Consider the following 23,713-nt stretch of genomic DNA (forward strand, 5'->3'; position numbering starts at 1 on the left):
TTTAATGCACATTTATCTAATTGTTGCTGTGCGAGTCGTTAAAGAAGCAAGGTACCCGGTTGTATAACCTATTGCGTCACCTAGTGAGCAACAAACCTTCCGGTGTTGTATAGAGTGGAAGATGCTGCCAACTTGCATATATAGGCACCATAAAATGACTCAAACTGAAAATTTTATTTCAAGAATATCAAGCAAAAGATAAATCAGTGCTACACGTACTGTGCAGCATATTGCTTATGTAAAAATTAATGAACGCTACAGCAACGCATGAGAGCGAACACTCACGGCCTACGAGAAATTTAAGAAGTCGAATGTCTGGAAATGCTAGCCGGCGAACGTAAAGGCACTCGCTAACACAGTGAACTTATTTTTATTTTATTTTTAATAGCTCAAATGCCCAGTGAAGGGTATTATTTGAGAAGCCGTGCTGGATTTTTTCAGATGGCATGATGATGGCAGTCGGGGCGAACGACGGTTTCATCCACATACTTCTCGTTCAAGACCAAGGACAGAAGAATCAGAAGAGCGAAGTGATCCGGGTAGGTGTGTTTTTTTCTTCTTTGTGAGGTATGGCTTTTACCTAAGCTCTACTGGCAGGCATTTACGAAGCAACACCATTTTGAATATCTTCAAAGAGCACCAGTATTTTGTTGCACTACTTTTTCCTCTACGGCTCTTATATTTCCTTTGTTTTGCTTTTGTTGTTGTGAGTACGTTGGCTGCGCTTACCATATCATTGATTATTGAGTCTTCGTTAGGAGAAACCATCTTTGTACGTAATAATACTAGTTGAGTAAGTATTCACTGACAAGAAACATTGGCATATTGCAAAAGCATTAGCACATTGGCGCATTGCCTACTCTGTTTAAGAAATGTTTTTTTAAGGAGTGGTATAAGTTGAGAAATCTTCCACCCATCAGCTATTCATGCCTTCCTATAGGAGTAGTTTATAGGGCTTGAAATGTCGTTGGCAAATTCTTGGTATATTATATGTGGAATTGAATTTGTATTTACATCAGAGCCTGGTGCTGAATCTGGTAATCGTATTTAGTCTGATTTAATTCAGAAGTCAATTTTGTTGTGTACTCAAAAACCACTGGTGCATGAACAGAACTCAGAAGGCACGTTGTGAACCCATTTTTAATCCTTTAGCTAATTGATTGAACGATTGAATGATCGAACGAATGAACGATCCGTTGGATCGCCGGATAAATTTCGAAGCGACGGCCACCCTTGAAAGCGAGACGAATCGGAGGAGAAGGTTGGTACTCGAGTCGTGGCACATACAGAGGGCAGCTTATAACATCAACCGCTCTCTCAGAACCCCTCCCCCAGTGTACACTGCGCTCCACGGCAAAACGAGAGAGCGAAAGAGAGGGGGGTCATTATCCACCCCGCGAGTGCTTTGAAGACGCCGCTGCTACGTAGTTCCCGCAGTTAACTCTGATGAAGGAAGAACCAAGTTGGTTTCGAAACATCGGGTTTCTTCAAAACTTTTGGTTGGAGTCTAGATCATCTTCTACCTGATTGATAGTATGACTATGGTATATTGTGGAGCAGCCTGTACGAAATCCTGCTTGGTAATTTGGCTGATTGAACTCTAATATGGTCTTAATTATATTATCTATTATTTTTTAAATAGTGTGTTGAAAATGGAGAGCAAGCTGACCGGTCTGTAATTTTTCAAGTCCATGACTTCCCCTTTCTCATGGATTTAGATGATGTTGGCGTTCTTCCAAGATTCTAGTACCCTTCCCGTCAAGGGACACCTCGTATATAAGGTGGCCAGTTTTTGTAACATAATTTTTCTGCAATCTTTCAGGAGGTCCATTGTTACCTTATCCTCACCAGCGGCATTGCCTTTCTGCATTCCTTTCTGGGCTTACTTCCCCTTCGTTACTGGTAGGATGTCGAATCCCTCTGAACTATCACTGTTTTTCCCGCTATCATCCTGGTTGTTTTGGCTTCTGTACAGCTCTCTGTAGAACTCCTCCGCCACATTGACTATCCTGCGAAATACACAATGTGAATTGCGTAACCAGTGGGTTGTCAAATGCTCCAACTCATTGAGTGATTGATATGTGGGGTTTAACCTCCCAAAACCACCATATGATTATGAGAGACGCCGTAGTGGAGGCCTCCGGAAATTCCGACCACCTGGGGTTTTTTATTGTGCACCCAAATCGGAGCACATGGGCCTACAACATTTCCGCATCCATCACTCCACCCCATTAAAAAATCTTGTTCTTTTTTTTGTTGCCCTTCACTTGTGGCTCATGCCCACTGCGAGGGATCGGCCAATAATTGAGTGGTCTTATAAAGTATTATTTGATTTTAGAGTAAAGTAACCTACAAATCGTAGACGTTAAAAATTTTAGAATGGAGTTTTGATGATTACTGATCTGTACGTATATAATGTTTTTGTATTAGTAATATATGATAACTTAGATCACAACTTAGAAAAAAGAGAAGTTTTGCGTATGTTGACACAGAAGAATAATATCAGTTGGTTAGCCTTTTCGTTTCATTCAGATAATTCAGCACTGCCCCGCAAACTTCGTACAGGCAAACCCTGAAACTTGAATTTACGAGCTTTAGTAAATTGCCTACATTCCAAAAAGTAATGATCCACAGTTTCTGGCTCGCAACAAAAAGCGCACATTAGAGAAAGAACGAGACCAAACCTGTGTTTTTTGTCACGTTACAGCGTAGCCTCATAATTGCCACTTCTAGTTTACGTGTGCCACAAGAGGATCGGCACCAGGGATATAATAAGTGCCGATATTCAGTCGAATTTGTGAGTAATGCACCTGTGGAGCTTTCCTAAATGGTACGCCTGTGAAATCGAGCAGCCATTACACAAGCGGATGGTGGAAAACACAGTAAATATTGTCCGCTTATTCCTGACTCACAGAGACCAAAAATAATTGATTGATTGATTGATTGATTGATTGATTGATTGATATGTGAAGTTTAACGTACTAAAACCCCGATATGATAATGAGAGACGCCATAATGAAGTTCTCTGGAAACTTCGACCACCTGAGGTTCTTTAACGTGCACCCAAATCTGAGCACACGGGCCTACAACATTTCCGCCTCCACTAATAGAAAAGAACGAAATCCCGTAAAATAATACTTTTTATCAGCTGTAAGTCAAGTTTCTTGTAGAATTGTAATATTGGGGTTACATTGGTTAGATAGGTAATGTAAGTCGGTTGAGGCTGAGAATATAGATCGGCATTCTACTAAAGTGCCTTTACTTGACCCATGGTGCTGAGCGCACCGCGGCGGCGCATGTCTTGTCCTTCTTGGTATGTTTTCTCGCAATCAACAACTAATTAATTTTAATGTTTGACTTTAGGTCCGCAGAAATAGGCGATCGTACATGTTTGTTAGCTCGGATCTCAATTTCCATATTATTAGCATTACTTGTACTTGGCTGATGCGTGCAACGGTCTGACTGAACCTGTGGAACAGGTTGCTCAGCATTATGAACACATTCAGACAGTTTGAACACATCTCAGCGTTATGAACCTGTGGAACAGGTTGCTCAACGTTATGAACACACTCAGACAGTTAGCCAGTACCATGCTATGTAGTTGAGTGGCGTCAATGGTGTCTGATTGCTGAGGAACTGCGGGAGCCTGAGCTTGCACTTTGTGTGTCATCTGAATTGAAAAGATTTGCGTTAAATAGTCACTGAGGTTAGATATTAACTTATCCGTTGCCTTAGCCATTGGCTTTTCAACGACAGATTCATTGGCTTGTGAAAGGTTGGAGGCTAGACAAAATATATGTCATACTGCTGCACCATAATAGCCGGAGGCCCTGTCTTTAACTATATCAATAGATTCTCTGCGTGAGCAGTGGTGGCGGTCTCTAATCTCTAGGATTTGTAATTCCTGAGAGCGAGCAGAGCATTCGCAATGGTCGGCGTAGTGACTCCCTCCACAAAGGCAGCACTTTTATGATGTTGCTGAGCATTTGCTTGAGAAGTGGCTTTCGCCGCAGACCCGGCAACAAAGATTTGACTTGCATCCTCCCGCACTATGGCCGAATCTCCAACAGTTTTTACATTGTAGTGAATGGGAAGTGAGAGGCTCCACGCGTAAGATCAGAGGCCATAGCTTTATTTCTGACGGGCAAGTTGTGCCCACAAATGTAGCAATGACAGATTCGGTTAGTGTCCTCTCGTTATTAATCAGGTGACGGAAATTGCTCCTGCTCCCGAAAGCCTGTCTAGGGTCTCTTCTGGACTCAGTTTGCAATCGACACCCCTTACGAAATATTTGGTACACGCAAGGTAAGGCGGAATGAAAGCACACACCGGGGTTGACACGAACGAAGTACACTTAAGCAGATCCTGCAGACAGGTCTGGTCCAGTGACCTACACACTGTGCCACCTCGTCCAAATTGGCGCACGTCGGTGATGGTCTGAAAGTGGTTCGATGTGACTTTGTGTTCTTTTTGGACAGCCTGGGGGTTCCTGAGCCTGACGAAACCTCCATTTGTAGGCTGCAGTGCGACATGAATGTTTCTGAACCGACTGCGAAAGAATAACTAGGCTGACCAGGCCTGAGACCTGTCCAGGAAAATTGGTCGGCATCAGCATAACAACTTGGGTAGATTCAAAAGCAAAGAAAATCATCTAGAGACTGTAAAAAAAACTCAGAAGTAAGACCGCTCAATACTTAGTCAACAACCTCACGGTGAAACCCGGGGACAGCAAGAGCTTGACATCACCAACTCAGAATGCAATCTTCAGGCATAATGCTTCATCGTCGCCAGCCACAGCATCAAAAATTTGCACAATATGCTTTGCGAATGTGTAGCGGGTACCACGCTTCTCCGAAGAATGACAAAGGATGGCACAGTGAATATTCTGTACGGCACAAAAACACACTGAATGCCTCCCTACTTCAGAAAAATTATGATGATTCTGGCGTAACCCTGCAAGTGTACTTGCAGAGTTACCCGAAAAGCGTTTAGGCTGCTCTTCAAGCTTTTGCTTTGACAGTGCTGCACGTTCCGCGCAGGCCTGGCGGTTTTTTATACGTCTATGCGTCTGCTCATGTGCATTGTATGATTTGTTCATGTGCGTTGTGGGCAATTTTATTTGGCTGTTTCATAAAATTTGAACTTGAGTTAAAAGGAAACAGCACTTTTGCTGCGCAAATGCCTTCGCGACCTCTACAAACTTATGATCGTTCCTGTTCAATGCAGGGCCGAGACTCCCTCGTGAACATCGACTGGTCAGCCGATAGTCGCTTACTGCAAGTCATCACGACTGATGGCCAGTACCAAGAGCTTCTTTGCTGTAAGCACGTCTAGCGAAATCGCTCATGGGTGTCGCTATCGCGTATTTGTATCACAGGCAATGCTTCACAAAACATCTACGCCACACAACACAGTTCCGGCAGATGAGCCGTGGGAAATGAATTAGTTTTCTTTCGTTTCCATCTGTAACACCCCTTTGAGGCAGAGAACGTATTTAGAAACACTGCTTGGCGATCAGTTCGATATATAAGATAATTCGATGTAACAATTAGGAAGATTTTGTTGTATTTACGAGGTGAATTTTATATTTGATTGATTGATATGTAGGTTTTAACGTCTCAAAACCACCGTATGATTATCAGAGACGCCGTAGTGGTCGGCTACGGAAATTTCAACCCCCTGGGATTCTTTTGATGTGTACTCAAATATGAGCGCACGGGCCTACAGCATTTTTGCCTCCATCGAAAATGCAGCCACCACATCCGGGATTCGATCCCGCAACCTGCGGGATAGCAGCCGAGCGCCTTAGCCCCTAAACCACCACGGCGTGGCAATCTCAAAACAGCGCAGCATAATTGAGCATGGTAAAAAGAGCACGGCGTTGCAAATAACAATCAAAGTCACCTAGCTTGCTGCTGTCGCTCACCTTGACACTCCATTGATTTATATGCTTGGCTTTTTCTTTTTGGCTATCCTCGACCAGCCTCCCTTTCCATACCCTCATCATTCCTGATCACCTTCACTTGCATTTACCACTCTATTGCTACTGTACGTAGCTTTGCTATGCTTGACAATTTCCTCTGCATCCTCACTTTTCTATCCTTATACCCTTGATATAAGCTGCACCATGCCAGGCCATGCTATGCTATGAGCTGCTCGCCAGACGCTCGCTTTCTGTGGCGTATATGCGCAGACGTTTGCGCCGATGGTAACGGCACTAGCTCCACCGTTAAAAATTGTCTTCTTGGAATATTTGTATCCTCAGCGCACCAATCGCGTCCCACTTTGGAAGGAGAGGTTCAAGCGTCAAGTTTTTTTTTTCGTAGCAGCCACGCTGATGTCCTTCAGACACCCTGTATATGCTACGTATATTGCTCTGACTCAAATTATAAGCTTCGGAAAGATCTTTAGCAAAGCATGTATTACAAAAACTTAAACCAGCTTTGTGGCGCCAAGTGCTGAGATGAGTGGCTTTTTTTATTTTGTTATTTCTTATTTCTTTTCTTCCTCTTTATTTGTTCTCTCTATGCATATTTCTGTCTATTTCTTGCACCTTCTAATTTTCTTTTGTTCTTTTTTTTTGCTCTCTCTATACTTGTTTCATTATATTTCTTTCTCTGAGTGTACTTTGGTCTTTTGTATTTAGTCTCTCTCACATTTGTTTTCTTTCCTTTCTTTCTATATTTTTCAATCTTCCTACAATTCGCTCATTCTTTCCATCACCCTCTCACACTCACCTGCCACCCCTTAGCTGCAGGATTTTATCCAGAGAGTAACACACTGCCCCCCCCCCCCCCCGAAAAAGTTTCTGGCTACGCGCCTGCCTTGCTGTAGTATGCTATATAATGCTATATACAACGCTATACTGCGCATCGCTAGCGTGCCTCGACCGCCGAGTGGTTATGATGCTCACCTTAGGATCGCAAGTTCCAATGTCGCGTCGTCAAGAGATTTTTTCATCGACGATTTATCTCTCCTTCCTCGTCGTGACACGGATCATTACAGGCCACGCCGCGTACACAGCGGCGCACGTGTTCTCAGAGCGGAGCAGAAGAAAGTCGTTTCGTGATCACCACGTCTGGTCACGGACTAGACTTATAAAGAGCTTCGCTGTTAATATCATAGAACACAAAGTGCATGAGAGAACCTAGCTACTTTAATTTCAGCAACACAAACGCTTGTTCAATGGTCATAGCGCATTATTGTATGATTGAAAAAAAGCTATTAGTCATGAAAATGTTTTGAAATTTCAAAACGCATTGTCGTTCACGGACATGCCAGAATCCTAGTGACCCAACGCTATTGAAATTTGTTCTTATAGTGAGCAGGTCTGTCACACTTCTGTTAGAGAGCCCCGATTTGATGACAATCCTTGAAAATATGCATCGGGTCTAGATCACTCATATGAAAGTGTATTTTGTCGTGCTACGGACACATAAAAAGAAGCTTAATCTGGCACCCTCACATTTAATTTCGGGGCATTCGGAATACAACACTTAAATCACCGGGGGTGATGAACGTCTCGTATGAAGTGGGCTTTACCCATAAATGACGCAAACAAATTTACAAGCATGTCTTAAAGTGTGCCGTGTTTTCTGCAGCATCTATTGATTTGCTACAGCCGATTGCTTCAGCTTATCGCTCCCGGTTTAACTTTGCAAACGAACGCATCTTGCTGCAACGAGTGGGGTGAAAGGTCTGATGCTTTTTTTCTTCCTTATTACCTGCTTTGTTCCAAGTCGATACAAGTGCGATTGTGACTGGCATGGGCGTTCGGTGTGAAATTGTACTACAATTCACTTTGATTTATTGTTTTAGGGGATGTAAATAGCCTGAAGGCCAAGTCACCCACCGTTACAAAGGTCGATTGGTACCATCTCACCTGCACTCTCAATCCAGATATCGTTGGTAAGTGACGCTTGACATATAATTAAGGTATACATATTCAGCTGCACCTAGGGTGATGAAAAGTTATGAAGCTCATAAAGCATTCTTCTCCGAACATTTATGAGTGTTTAGGTTTAAGCATTAGGAAAAAGGCAGCTTCGACCAGTTTGTCTTTGGTTCTTTTCTCCCGTCTTCCTTTCATTTTCTTTCGCTGTTCTCTTTTTGTTTCTCGCTCGTGCCTTCTTTTTATCTTTAGACGTGCTTTGTGTTTCGCGTTTCCCAGCCACAGTAGTAATGTCTGCACTTAATATAACAATCAAGCCATTCGAACAGAAAGAAAACTTCTCTTTGGCCCGAGCACACGCTCAGTATGCTAGAGCTGCTTGTGGCTTTGCCTGCTTTACGCCCAGTGACGACATCATACGACAGCTTGGCCCTTAAAGGGCTCAGCTACTATTTACACACTCATAAGTTAGGCTATTTATTAGGGCTGCTACGAGATGTCATATATTATGAGTGTCGAGTATGTGGTTGATATGCGATGATTTTATTCATTGGTGCTAGTATGCCCTACGGCATCAGTTATATGAAAAGGAAAAGTTCTGTTTTCTGTATAAAGGCCAGGAGTGGTCGGTGCAGTGGACCGTGGTCCAGCGCGTCAAGTCAGGAGATTGGCCAGAGTGGTGGTGAAAGCTGCGTAGGTGGCGAGTGCGAGCCCAGTGAAGACCCGGACAGGTTCCCAATAGGTGATCGAGCGTTGCCTCTGTGGCTGGGGCAACGCAGAATGGGCATGTCGTTGAGGCAGGCTGTGTACCGGATGTCCAAGCCTGGATTGCAGGAGTCAAGGTGACGCCCACACGAATCCTCTTGAGCCCAACCTCCTCTCGGCGAGTTAAGCCACCGGTAAATCTGATACAGGTGGAGGAATGAGTGCATGCGTGGAGTGCCAGAAGGTTTCTTTGTGCACAAGCAAGCTGTCTTTCGGGGACAAACGAAGTAGAAGCAGTGGGTGTTCAACCGCTGGCCGGTGCAGACCAGTGGGTCCACAATACGGGGACGGGACAGGCGCACGAGTGAATAAGTCGGTGTATATCAGACGCTATATCGAGGGAGCTAGTCACTTTTCGCAGCTCTGGAACCGCGTACGTGCAGTCCATATATACAAGCAATTTATCGTGTGACAAAGCATTCATTTTGGATATCGTAACTGTCAACCCGTCCCGTATTGCAGTGAGCTCCGCTAATACTGATGGGAATGGTGCCTCTGTTACGTAAGAACATGTATGTTGAGTTTCAGGTAGCGTGGGGCATACGAGACTGGTGTGCAAAAGGCAGTTATCGATAGCTGCATCTACGTATATCGCTAGTGAGTTGTCGGTGGTAGTGACGACGCCCTTTTGCGTTACTTTTCGGGTGGATTGTCACCGGCAAGTCATTGGTTGGTTATCGCTGGCCTGTGCTTTGAGCCATGGTGGAACTTGTGCCAAGGTTGCGTCAGGCTTTGGCAGTGTTGAATTATAGCAGTGAGCTAGAGCCGCCACCGCAGGAACAGCTTGACTCTTTTAGGTAGGGAGCGACTCGACGATGGTGTAAAATTTCGTCGATGGTGTTGAGCTGCGCTTTCCCCTTGTAGAGTCGCGATAGGTGTTATACGGGGAAAGCATGTAATCGCCCACATGGAATCTTGGTTGGCGGTTTTGAGCAACTCCCAATCTCTCAATGTGAGTCGTTGAAACTGAGCTTTATAAACAAACCGAGGTTGTAGAATTGATCGTACCAAAACACAAGCCATTCGAGAAGAGGCACCTCCGGTCATTTGGGAGATGAGACGAATGAGATGGAGGTTATTAGCATTCTTCAGACGAGCAGAGCGAACCCACGCATTCGCAGAGCCAGATGCGTCCAGTTCGACCTCGAGCACATGGATTGTGGATACAGGGTTGAGGGTTTGGCCATTTAGGCTCAAACAAATCGGCGTCTGCAGAAGGAGACGGCGACCTCGTATGCTGGTGATAGACATGAATGCAGTCTTCGTGGCAGAAAGTGTCAGTCCTGTGCGCGCACACCAGTCTGGCGGCTTGTCCAGAGCACTCTGAAGCGCCTCTTGCTGGCGTCGCAGGTCTGGATGTAGTGTACACACAATAAAATTGTCCGCATACAGGAGGAAAAAGGCATCTGGGTGCATGCTAGTTGCCACGCGAGGGCCAAAAGGGCATGATTGAAGAGTATCAGGGCCAGCACCGAGCCCTGCGGTACACCCCTCTTCATCACAAAGTGTCCGGTTCGTTCCTTGTCTACAATGATGCAGAAGGTATGGTGTGCCAGAAAGGACACCACAAAGTCGCAGACGTGAGGCGGAAGTCGAAGCCATTGCATTATGCGAATAATCGCAGAGTGGCTGACGTTGTCGTAGGCCTTATGAACGTCCATGGCAAGAAGGGTTTGAAGGCTGCTTGATCTTCTTCCCACAAGCATCATGGACGTCAAATGATCTAGGCCATCTTCCGTTCCCAGATGCGGTCGAAAACCAATCTGGGCCGGATTGTACCAGGCATGCTTTTCTAGCCACCAGGAGATGTGCGACGCCAACATGCGTTCAAGAAGCTTGCACAACGTACACGTTAAAGCAATCAGCCGAAAATTAGAGAGGTCGCTCTGGTGCTTTCCCGGCTTTGGTATTGGCACAACTTCGGCATGCTTCCACGATTCTGGTCGTCCGGTCGTCCAGACTGCGTTAAGCGTGTCCAGCAGCCGTTACAGTGCAGGGCCATCGATGTTTTTGAACATTTCATAGGATATCCTGTCTGGTCTTTGTGCCTTGCGTACTTTTGCCTGGTAAATTGCTGCCTGGAGCTTCGCCATCGTGTTCAGCGCATGCATGCCTTCGATGTCTGACAGACTGGGAGTCACGCCAACCTCCGAAGGCAGGTTACACGGACAGTCGAATTGTGGTGGGGCCAGCTTGTAGGCTGGGAATAATGCCTTAACTATTTCTGGAGCGAACTGGCTTGGCGTGCATCTAGAAGACAGACACGCACTGGCCGCTGGGTCCAGCGAACAAGTGCCTAATCCCATGCTTCGGAACGTTCGCCATATTGAGGCGAATGAAGACGATGGACCGAGTGGCGCACACCAGTCCATCTCCCGTTCCCGGGTGAGACGCCTCTCGCAGCGACGCGCTGCAGTGGTGAGTCTGTTGAGGTTATCACGAAGCTCAGCGGCGGCCGTATCTCGATTTGAGGTGAATTCTGCCCGACGGCGTGCTGCCCACAGACGCAGAAGATGTAAATTTGGGGGTGGTCTGTTCTCATCTACCCAGCTTGACTGCGTGGCGGCCTGTACAGCTGTGGTTAACACCTGCAATGGATCAGACGACGTATCGGCAATCAAGGCATTCAGTTCCTTTCGGAAGGGGTCGCACTTGGTTGTGTAGTATCGACGTCGGAGGTGGCGCTGGTTATAAGTGGCCAAACTGATTATCAACGGATGGTGATCGCTCCCCAGCAGTCTGGTACTAGGTCCCACGAAACGTCACACATGCCCAACCACCACGAGAGATCGGCCGCATACGGTGGAGCACAGGGATGATCCCACCGATGTGTGGAAGTGGCCGGGGCATTCAGAAGGACAAAGTGGTGCGTCTGTAAATGCGTCTAGCACGATGTGGCCTGTAGCATTGGAAGAAGGGTAGCCCCACGACTGATGAGGTGCATTAAGGTCCCCTCCAACTAGCACTGGGCACCCAGGGTAGGTTTGACACAGGTGAGCCAGCCACCCCAAACGCAAACGAGGAGCGCTGCCACTATACGAACGCAGGTAAACTGAAACCACAATCACGTCAGTATGCGGAAGTCTAACGAGCATGCACCACTTCTTGTCAGTGGTTACACGACGACAATAGGGGAACTTGCGTTTGAGGATATGTAGTCATAACATGCACTGCAGCCTTGCCTGGAGGTCTCAGCGCATTAGTGCAGCGTCAATCAGGAATGGTTGGGGAAGCATATGCAGTGAATCCACGGATGCGTGGAAGTGAATTCGTTTCCTGTAGAAGTAGGCACCAAGCGTGGATATTCCTCAGCTCAAGGTGATAGTGAAGCTCAGCAACGTTATTCGTAAGTCCCCGGCAGTTCCACAGCAGAACACAGTGGTGGCGCGTTGCTTTCGAAGGAGCGGTCATTGCGGTGAAACGTTGGTGAGCAACACTTGTGACAGCTCTTGCAGTTGCCGGGCAACAAAGTGGAGGAGCTCTTTCGGAGTCATTTTGACTGGTGCTGACGCGCTTGCAAAGAATGATTCAGACACAGAAGCAGCGTACGGCACGTCTGTACCACGCATCGCAGTTGGTTCATCAGGTCAAGCGAGGTGGGTTTCGCATGTAGCGAGGCACTTGAATTCTGTTTGGAGCTGCGCTATCTGTTAGTCAAGCTTCGCCAGATCGTATGTCGTCGTAACACCCAATTTAGGCGCGCTCGCAGTCTGCTCAACGCGTTTTTTGCCCTGCTTGATGATGTCGCTGTACGTAGGGACCTCATAGCAAGTATTGTGAGGTTCTATCAATGCTGGTGTGTTCTCTTTGGAACTTAAACAGTTTAAACCGATCGTTAGTCGGAATGGCAGCATCCATTTTTTCGTGGACGTTATTACATGATCGTCCGTTTGGCGGATCCCGCATTTGTGCGTCTGCGTCTCGGTGTACTCCATGGAAGTGTTTGCGGGTTGGGGACATGAATATCGCATGTGACCGGTAGGAAAACACCGATAGCAGTGTACCACACCGGGTTTGTACAAATGAAATTGCACATTGCATTCATAGTACGTAATGCAGCTTTGTGGCGTTCGAGAACCTTGGAGAGTGAGCAGGCAAGTGCGTCCACAGTTCATATAACGATCTGTTACGATTTTGTGAGTGGAGCAGGTCAAAGCAGCGACAATGCTCTCCCGTGATTCTACTGGGTCAACTCCAGAGACCACATACCGACGCAAGTCCGAGCCGGAACTCAAGTACGCTTGCACTTGCACGGTACAATCAGCTGTGACTGGCAGAGCTCATAGTTGGGGGAGGTGGTCAACATCCGCTAGCGAACTCACCCATACGGATACGCTGTCGGTGGGATGGTGAATAGAGAAACCTTGAAACGCGGTGGTTTTGAGGCAGGCGTCGAAGGTTTACTGAAGGAGGCAATTGGAAAATTTTGATACGTTGAAACACTGACGTGGTTTTACGACGACCTTGTACTTAGACGCGGTGCCAAGCGAGGCAACAGCTGCCGGAGAGGGGCATTCCCGCTTGCTTGCCGGTGTGGCTGAAGCGGACAAATCATCTACATCCATTGCTGAGTCAGCCACGCGTTTCGCACTGCGTTTCGGAGCGGAGGCTGGTTGTGATGGTTGCATCATAAGCTCCGCTGCAGCCGTCGATACAGATTCAAATGAAGAACGTGGGAGTGTTTCCGCCGCCAGATGCAACCGGCGAGACGGCGGAACTGTCCTGGCAAGCGTCCCGCGCACAACGTGTAAGCGAACGGCGCCGAGGGTGGTTAGACCAGGTCGTCGATGGTTTCCGGGAGAAGAGAACCTGAGGGCAACCCCACGGTTTCGTCCAGGGCGTCCGGCAGGTCTGCCCTTAGCCGGTGGGGCCAGACAGCTGGGCGTCGTTGCGTTGAGCCAGGGTGCAGACAGTGCGGGAACGCCAGTGGGACGATGGCCGCGTGAGCCGATCTATCTGACGATATTCATGGAGCTGTCGAAACGCATCCGTTAATTCTCATCGGCATATCTGCTGCGTCTTTACGCAAAGCTTAACGAAGTGAGGCAGAACAAAGAAGAGAGAACAGCTCGATTTACCGTTTCATGTGTGTGTGTGTGTGTGTGTGTGTGTGTGTGTGTGTGTGTGTGTGTGTGTGCGTGTGTGTGTGTGTGTGCGTGTGCGTGTGCGTGTGCGTGTGTGTGTGTGTGTGTGTGTGTGTGTATGTGGTGTGTGTGTGTGTGGGGGGGGGTGAGTGAGAGCTCGTTCGCTTGTTCTTAAGATAATATTTGTGGCGCAACTAAGACAAGAAAAGGAAAAGGAGGGGACAGGATAGGGCGCTAGTCTAGCAACTCGTTTTTTTCTTTATTGAAAATCCTTGGCCGCGTGACAATTTCAGGGCATTGACGAATGCAAGAACAGCATTTCCTTATAGCTCTTATAGCTCTAACGACAGTGAGCTGATACATTTTGCCATTCGATGATTATGTTCTTTGCTTCGATGATTTCGCGAGTACACTTAGCACCGTCTGATTATGAGACATCTTGAATACAAAGGTTAATAACAACAACCATTCCAATGTGTGTACAAGTGCCTATCTCTTTATCAAGCAATGTTTTGTTTGTATTCGCGTAAACGATCATTGATACATCTGCCTGTTTGGCGTGTGTATTTCCTGCCACAAGCAAGTGGTAAGATGTACACTACGCCTGCTACGCATGCCAAGAAAGAACCGCGGTGTTCCTTCTGGCATCCTGCCGGCTTTCTAGAGGCTGGGTCGGTAAGCTTACACAGGTGGCTTAGCTTAACTGGTGGAACAAAACACCTTTACAACGACCTTGTTCAACGAGTGTAAGACGTTGTGTATATACGTGATTACTACCACATTCCTTTTTCATAGCTGTGGCATGGTGGCTGGTTTAGCATTCGGGTGACGAACTTTCGTGACCACACTGCCCGCAACAGAGACGAGCATCAGCGTAGGGTATCTTGCCAAGCTCAGCCGTGCAGCGTGTTCATGCAGGCTGGTTTCCAATGTGTAAATACAAGATTCCCTGACGGCATTTGTTAAAAAAAGGTTGACAATACCGCACTTCACTAACTTCGATTGAGATTATTTACACCAAAAATGGCTTATTGGAGCGGGAATGATAACCCCATCATGCATCTTCTTCGCCAAAGGTTAGTCGTAGATCGAGAAACTGCAAAGCATTTTCTACTAATAATTCATGGGTTAAAATGAGTAGGGCGATGCGATTCCGGAAGATTTTCTAAAACGCTTGCCTGCTGGTCATTGTTGCCTAAGGCTGTATCACGGATGATTCATCGATAAAGCTGAAAATTCTTCAAACATTTGTGTCCTGCACGCTGTTACTAAGACATTTGTCCTTCTAGGCTAAAAGCAGGTCACTTAGGACTGGCGCCAAGCAGTATCCGATGCATACACCTTCTTCCTGAATAAGCACTTTGTCATTCCATTGTATGTGCGTTGAATCTAGATAAAATATGAGCCGCTCAAGAAAGCCTGCTACGGTCAAGCCAGATGCGTTTTGAAATGCAACTGCTCCAAAGTAGTCTATGCATTCCTCAACACATGTGAGCAACTCATTGTGTGGAAGTGAATAACAAAGATTGGTTTGTTCGTGGGTGCTTAAACAAACACACCTTGCAATTTTATTGCAGCTTTGGGCTCTGGGTGCCCTGGAACAGATTCGCGTTTGTAACAGCCCTTTTTTGTCGTTGTGATAGGGATTTGGGACAATGAACACTTGACGGATGTCGTGAACCTGACGTGTCATCGTTCCCACAACAAGGCCGTCGTGGCAGCTGGTGACCGCGCCGGCTTCCTGAGAATATTCAGGTTTCCATGCACCGACACAAAGGTAATAACACCACGCCTCCACACACATGCGCACGCATGGTTGCCCATTAACTCGCACAATCACACGAGCCCGGATTAAATCGTGGCTGCGAATTCCGGTACCCGCCCATTCTTTCGTTATTTTGCTCCGATAAGTCCACGTAACCATGCATAGTATGAATATTTTAGCATAGCTGCGTAACTTTAAGTATCATATCTTCCTCTCTTCATATGCATCAATACGTTTGATTGAAACTTGACGGAAAATTTTAAATGAGGATGTCAAACTTTACTATAGAAGTACCTAACAAAAAAGCGTTCCATAAGAATAAAAACATTATCCCACTTTTACAGTGCTCAATTTGCAGAAACAGTGGAGCTACTTGTAGTTCTCCTGCGCTTTCTTTGTTATTTTCTGTGATGTATTGTGATTTCATGTAGATCTCTGTGGTAACGTTATTGCTAGAGTATAGATACACGGGAAAAAGCTTGTAGAAGCCCCTGCTGCAGTGATTTTAATTCCTATCCACTCTCAAAACGCCCATATCTGTTTCACTGAGCGGCTACCACTTCGTCCACCACCAATATAGTTGCGCCATCTACGAGTGTACCTGAGTACAGAAGGGTGATGTGCAACGCGGACACCCATATATCGCCAGTCCCTGCACTAGAACAACTCCGCTGCTAAAATAAAGCGATGTTCAAACAATAAAGTACTGGCGCGAGGTCGTGACGATGACGAAGGTCGAAAATGTTCGCGTTGCGCGCGTAATCTTACCAAAATGATCTACTACAGTCATGAAGCCTCTCGAATGCATCAGGCGCTGCTTGCGCTGAACATTAATGACAGTGAAACGGGGCGATAAGAAACGTGAGGAAGTAATGTAGCAGTAAATTATCACAAAAGTGAGATAAGTATAGGGCCACTTGATAGGGCTCGTGTTGTCGCTGTGCGAAAAATAATGATGATTGATTGATATGCGTGGTTTAACGTCCTAAAACCACTATATGATTATGAGAGACGCTGTAGTGGAGGGCTTCGGAAAATATGACTACCTGGGTTTCTTAACGTGCACCCGAATCTAAGCACGCGGGCCTACAGCATTTTCGCCACCATGAAAAATGCGGCCGCAGCCGTCGGGATTCGATCCCAAAACCCCCGGGTCAGCAGCCGAGTATTTTAACCACTTGACCGCCGTGGCGGGGTGAGCTCTAAAAACAGACGGTACTCTTAACTTTTCAAGTTAAGGGTCTCCCAATAAGTATATATACACAAGACGGAGAATACTGAAAGTGAATAGCGACGCGGTCGTGCTGGCTTGCGTTCATGGTGAGAATGAGTGGCTTGAAGGGATTATACTCGGCGACAACGTTCTGCGGCAGCACAGTCAAAGCAACGTGGGCGGAGCTTCTGCACATGTGTTACTTCGCCAAGTAGTCCACTTTCATGCGATTTAGGTTGCGGTTTCACAAGCGAATCCAACATGTACTTTTTCGCACGACCATTATGCAATAAATCTAACATTTATTTGGGAGGAAGTAAATAAGTGTTCATTTCTTAAGGGAAAAAAACATAAAGCTTCTTTGAAGCATTGAGATTTATTCGAGAAAGAAAAGAAAGGTACGGCCGAGGAGGTACTGGATGATTGGAACAACTTTAGAGCAGCAACTTCCAGTGTATGTCAACCATAAGAAATTTCAAACCTGTCTGCGTTCGGCCATTGCAAAACTACAGAATGACAATGGTCACGAAATCGTATCTAAGATCGGCTCCATACTAGAGGGATATCTGAAAAATTCAAGAGTTCATTATTCTATTGAGTAAAGGGCCATCCTCTCGTTGGTAGACTGATGAATGTACGCGCGAATACAGAAGATGGAAAGCCGCTTAGAAGAAACGTCTGCATAATCAATGCCAAACGAATTGGCAAGACTATCAGTTTTTGCCAGCGTATTTGATTGATTGATTTGTGGGGTTTAACGTCCCAAAACCACCATATGATTATGAGAGACGCCGTAGTGGAGGGCTCCGGAAATTTTGACCACCTGGGGTTCTTTAACGTGCACCCAAATCTGAGCACACGGGCCTCGACATTTCCGCCTCCATCGGAAATGCAGCCGCCGCAGCCGGGATTTGAACCCGCGACCTGCGGGTCAGCAGCCGAGTACCTTAGCCACTAGACCACCGCGGCGGGGCTGCCAGCGTATTTAAGCACACTGTTAAACGTGCGAAAGAATATGGCAGTTGACATTTCGATTATCTTTCCAAATCAAACAATAAGCGTGCTCTGTTCGCGTATCTGCGGTCAAGGAAGGTACTGCCAGCACCTTTCCCTTTGCAATCATGTATCTTGACGCCGCTAGAGATGACCGCCTCGCTGAAGGAGATAATAAAGGTTTGGAACGCCGCTTTAGAACAGATCTCTCGGCTATTCGCAACATGCATGTACCTACGCATGAATTTACAGAAACTCTTGTGTCTGAATTGACTGAAACTGTACCTTGTTTACCAACGACTGCCCCTGGACCAGTTGGTATTACCAATTCCATGTTAAAGGTTTTACTTCGAGAATGGCCTAATGTCCTTTTAGATATTGTGAACTATTCGTTGAAGAACTCATGGGTACCACAAGAATGGAAACTAGCTAAAGTTATAGCGTTCCTGAAGAAACAAAATGACAGTTACATAAGGCCAATTGCCTTGATATCAAATCTCGTGAAATTTATTGAGAGAATCATACATACTGGAATCAATAGATTTATTAACGAGAGGTCAATTCTAAGCGCCAGTCAAATCGAGTTCAAGGCAGGGTGTTCCATACGGAATGCTCATGTTGATTCAGAAAGTCGTATACAGTTATCCCGACGGGACAAGAAATATGCAGCTTTAGTTACTTTGGATATCGATAAAGCATACGATACTGTAGAGCATGATATTCCAATAGATCGACTTGAATCCCTCAAATTTCTGGCATGCATAGTAACATAGATTCAAAATTCCTTTTGGACAGGAAGTTTTATAGTTTCAAAGGCGGCTTTTCATCGACTATATATGCACACACAAACGAGAGGAGTACCGCAAGGCTCCCCTGTGTTATTTATGTGCTAATGGCAACTTTTTCACGTAACCAGGACATAACAACTTATGTTTATGCAGATGATATCACATTCTTTGCCACGGTAGACACCATTCAGACGTTTTACGACCACCTGAAGTCTTATCCCAACACCCTGTACGAAATACGACTTGACGAAAATCACTTCTTGCTAAATCCGAGTAAATGTGCCCTTCTGGTCTTCCCCTTATAATATCTCGTGCACATCTTATTATCTTACCATTTTGAGGACATACCACAGGTGGAATTTATTGAATATCTTGGAGTAATTTATAATGCATCTCCAAATTGGCACCAACACATTGAATGCATAGCTGGAAAGGGTGCACGAGCCATCGGCATGTTGTGTAGGATCAGCAGTTATCGAATAGGCATGAGAAGAGATACACTAGTAATAATATATCGAATTTATGTTCGTCCTATTCTGGGATTCGGATGCGTGCTTTTCTCTGGTGCTGTAGCCTACAAAATCCGGCCTCTCAATCTTTTAGCAAGAGAACCGTTGCACTTATGCCTTGGTCTCCCTAAAAACTTTTCTAACAGCGTTTTATACCTGTACAATCGAGAGCTCCTTCTCTTTCGTGCAAGTTTTGTATCTTGACCGTTCAGACGTTTTTAAGTATATGTGAGTCACCACTCCAGCAATAGCCCCGCCGCGGTGGTCTAGTGGCTAAGGTACTCGGCTGCTGACCCGCAGGTCGCGGGTTCGATTCCCGGCTGCGGCGGCTGCATTTCCGATGGAGGCGGAAATGTTGTAGGCCCGTGTACTCAGATTTGGGTGCACGTTAAAGAACCCCAGGTGGTCAAAATTTCCGGAGCCCTCCACTACGGCGTCTCTCATAATCAAATGGTGGTTTTGGGACGTTAAACTCCGCAAATCTATCTACCACTCCAGCAATAGGAGACAGTATTCGTATTCTTTCCGGAAATATTTGTTGGCGTTAGATGGTCATGGTTTCATACCCCACAAATTATATTTGAGCAACGTTTACTGTACCCACTGAATGTACGTATCTGCGAGATAAGGCCGGATAGCAATAATTCTCCCCATGTTGATATTCAATTTAACGACATTTTTCATAATAATGCAGATTTACTCCCCCACCACTCTCTAGATAGTTTATTGCAAGAACGCTTGCAGAGCGTAAAAACAAGTGCAATTATTGCTACAGATCCATCAAAGTGTGACAAAAAATCAGCTGTTGGTATATTCAGCCCAAACTTGGATTGGTCCTATTCGCTCTGACTACCTGAATTCATACCAGTTTTTGTGGCTGAGTTTCTGGCAGCGGTACTCGCCTTACGAAAGTTAGACGCGAAAATTTTATCGGGTGTTATAATTACAGATTCTCTGTCTCCTTGCACTGCACTTTATGTTGGTGCTGAATCGCACATATTAAAGGTGTTTCGTACATTAATGCCCCCCATTTGAGAAAAGTTCGGTTAGTTTGGGTGCTGGGTCATAAAGGTGCTCTTTAACGAAATGGTCAATTCTTTAGTCATCAAAAAAGGGCGCAGCTTTGCCACAATGGCGAAGCAATGAACGCGCAGAATGGAAAGCAGATCGAAACGTGCCCCACATTTCTCACGCACAAATGACGCAAAGAACAAACTCACAGGTACATGTCATGATATGTTTGTTCCGCAGTACGTTGTATGGACCGAAATATCTGTGAAGTTTTCAACAAAGCTCAAGTGCACGAACAGATGTCCACAGAAACAGTGCCATCGGAAAGAATTTGGTCGTGGTGTCTTCTATCTCGACCGCACCTTCCATGAGATGCCGCCTTCGAGGGTCCTCGCCACTAATGGTTTTCACCCAAGCTTTGAGGGCGTAGCGATGCCTGCGCTTCACTACAGAGACCTACTGACCACTAGGACGAGCCGCTGGCACTCTTAGAGCTTTCAGCCGACCAGGAACGCTGCCAACTTTGGTGCCGGCCTTCCAGCACCTGCCGGAAACATGGTCCCCACAAGCTCTCCCTGACGGTAAAATCCCATGCCAGCTGCTCCGAGGCCTGTCACTGGTGCAACCCCACTGACAATGGCCTACAACCTCCGCAGTTATAGCGAAGTGGCTCGATGACCAGCACGGTCGAACGCTAAGTGACTGCCGAAGAGTTCATATATGGTCCATTCCCCGAAACGATGATCGCGTTCATTTCAACAGATTAGGAAGGTAATTGAGAAACGTATAAAATACGACCCTCACTACTGGGCTCTTACGTCATAGTGAACCTGTGATTCAGTACCGAAAGGTTTGTCTTTCCAACTAAATCTCGAAACACTCGAACAAAACACTCGAAACATATCACACCACTTAGCTACAGAACAGCTTTATTCAAGGATTCGTTTTTGGTTCGTAGCATCGATGACTGGAATTAATTACCTCAATACATAGTCGAACATTGCGATTTACAAAGGTTCGAAAAGGCTTTGTCAGAATATTTGTAACCAAATTGCTTGTTCCTTGTCGGTTGAATATGTTCAATGTACTATATCAATATGTTCAATATGTACTATATCACTTCAAATCTTTTTTCTCTTTTTGGTGACGTGTACGAGATGTATTCGAACATCTTTATTTTATCCGTGACCTATGCGGGATGTATTCTGATATAGTTTCGCGTTTCTGTTTTTGTTATTTCCATATAGTGTGCGTCTTGAGCGTACAGTGTGAAACTTGTTTCCACATATGTTCTTTGTACGTGCCAGGTATGTAACCCCAACTCCTGTCTTGGCCTTTGGGCTGACAGTATGAATAAATAAAAAAATTAAAAAAATCCAGCAATGACAACATTTAATCGAGAAGAACAAGAACAATGGGAGAAAACACTTCATGATGCATCACTTCAGCTCTCGCAGATCATTATTCAGCACAGTAAACGAAAATCTCTTGAGCTAAAAGAAATATAACGGTCATTTAGAGGACATTAAGGATCTCGAGAAGTATGAAAATCAGAAAATAGCAGTGACAAAAGAGCGGAGGTGTTGAAAACTGGAGCAGGATGGAATAACCGAGACAGTTACTACACACGCACCTATACCAGCAACACCGATAGATATCAACGGGGATGTGGAATAGCGCCTCCGAGTGTAATTAATCTCTCTTCAGCACAGCTATCTGCGACCAAATTCAGACTGGTTTCAAAGGGCCTCACATTTTGTCTGGCTAGTAGAAAATTTAATGCATTTCAGTTGTATAAGGATTTAAATAACTTTGCCGGCAAAGGGCGCCTACAGGAGTACTTCCATGATTATGAACCGAGCCGAACAGCGTTCCCTGGTTCTTCAGAAAAAAACTTGATCACCACCAGAGCAGCGGGACAGAAACCTAGATATGTATATATCTGCAGTACAAAAAGACACAATATCGGCTTGTTCAAAAACAAGGCGCCAAAAAAACAATTTCTCCTCGGAAGAGCGTAAGTCACTGGAGCTCCTAAGCCGTCGAGCGGATTTGGTAATTAATTAAGCCTGCCGATAATGGTGGTGCGATAGTAATATTAGATAAAACTGAGTACTTGAGAGAAGGCTATCGGCAACTGGAGTACAAGAACTTTTATGTGGAACTTCAAGAGGGCCCCACTAAATTATTCCAATCAAAAATAATCCATGAACTAAGTTTGCTGCGTAAAAACGGAAAAATCGCGGTTGATATGTTCAAGGCAATGCAACCGATTCAGTCTGCTCCTGGCTGGTTTGAAGTGCTCCCTAAAATACACAAATACACAAAGCCAACCAGCCCGGTCGTCCTGTTGTTTGAAGCAACGACACAGTAACGGAAAGAATGTCAAGCGCGCTAGACTTCATCATTAAGGATATTGTTCCAACTATCCCCTCATACATCAAGGACACTGACCACGTTTTCGGTGAAACCACCAGACGCGATATTCTTAAGGATATCATCCTTGTGACAATGGATTTAGGGTAACTTTACACGAACATACCACAGTCAGATGGCATTGATGCAACAGTCGCAGTTTTCAAAAAGGCCAGTATGCCGGTACGCTTATACGAGGACACGCTGTTGACATTACTGCGGTGAGTACTTAACCACAATAACTGTGAGTTTGATAATAAGCACTTTCTCCAAATAAACGGCACAGCTATGGGTACAAAGATGGCTTCTGAATAGGCGAATATTTTTATGGCATCCATTGAAGAACCTTTTCTTGCAGCCAGAACATTGAAGCCTCTCGTTTACAAAAGATTCTTGGACGATACATTCATTATTTGGGACTACGGAGAGGAAAGCCTGCTTTTGTTCATAGATCATTTTATTTCAACTCGCTCTTCAATCTCGTTTACACACACCTACTCCAAGTATCTATAAACTTTTTGATGTTTCTGTTCAAATTAATTAGACACAAATTTGCACAAACTTATATAAAAAACCAACAGATTGCCCTCAGTGTCTTTTTTTAAGGTTACCCACCCTTATCAGTGCAAGACAGCCATTCCAAACTCGGAAGAACACCGATACCACCGAATTTGTTCGGACGTGTCAGATTTCCTAGGCCATGCCAAGGATCCGCCAAAAGAGCGTAAGACATTTTAGTTAGAGTTAAGACGACCGAGTCTGAAAGCAAGGAATTGGTTTGTAAGCCGTGAGGGAAACAACGTTCCCAAGTCTGCAAACACATGACCCCAAGCTGTATTCCCAAGGCTTCGTCCTCAGACTTCACACTCAAAATTAAGAACTCGCTGAATTGTGGCAGCCAGAATGTGGTACATATGCTCCATTGCAATGTTCATACTACGCTTCAATACCACAGAGCCCACGCACGCACTCTGCCAAATCTCTCTTTTTTCAAGCATCTGAATTTGCCAGAGACTCACTAAATGACTTCTGACACCAAATTTGGAAACTCGAGATGCTTGTGTTATTTCATAGTCCTGCATGTGGAATGGCCTCAGACCGATTATCAGTGGCAAGCGTTTCCTAGAAGTTAGTTTAATTTGGTTTCAAAGTAAGGGTGCGTGCTCCTCCGAGTATTCAGGTACAATCGACATTTTCGGTGGTTTCACGTAGCTAGGGGATCCACTTATGACGTTGCAAAGGTCAAGAACATTTGTGGAGCGCGCACAATACAACGACT

At 45.5% G+C, this 23,713-nt stretch overlaps 1 protein-coding gene across 1 annotated transcript in view; it reads left to right on the forward strand.

Annotated features, from left to right (window-relative positions):
- LOC142803577 (echinoderm microtubule-associated protein-like CG42247) overlaps nucleotides 1–23,713 on the forward strand; it is a 39,656-nt gene that overhangs the window by 7,779 nt on the left and 8,164 nt on the right. Inside the window, exons 4-7 of the mRNA XM_075888780.1 lie at nucleotides 442–539; nucleotides 5,227–5,320; nucleotides 7,819–7,908; nucleotides 15,384–15,517. Of these exons, the coding sequence (XP_075744895.1) occupies nucleotides 442–539; nucleotides 5,227–5,320; nucleotides 7,819–7,908; nucleotides 15,384–15,517 (416 nt within the window). The remainder of the gene's footprint in view (nucleotides 1–441; nucleotides 540–5,226; nucleotides 5,321–7,818; nucleotides 7,909–15,383; nucleotides 15,518–23,713) is intronic.

Source organism: Rhipicephalus microplus, chromosome 3 (assembly GCF_043290135.1).
Source record: "Rhipicephalus microplus isolate Deutch F79 chromosome 3, USDA_Rmic, whole genome shotgun sequence".
Lineage (NCBI taxonomy): Eukaryota > Metazoa > Arthropoda > Arachnida > Ixodida > Ixodidae > Rhipicephalus > Rhipicephalus microplus.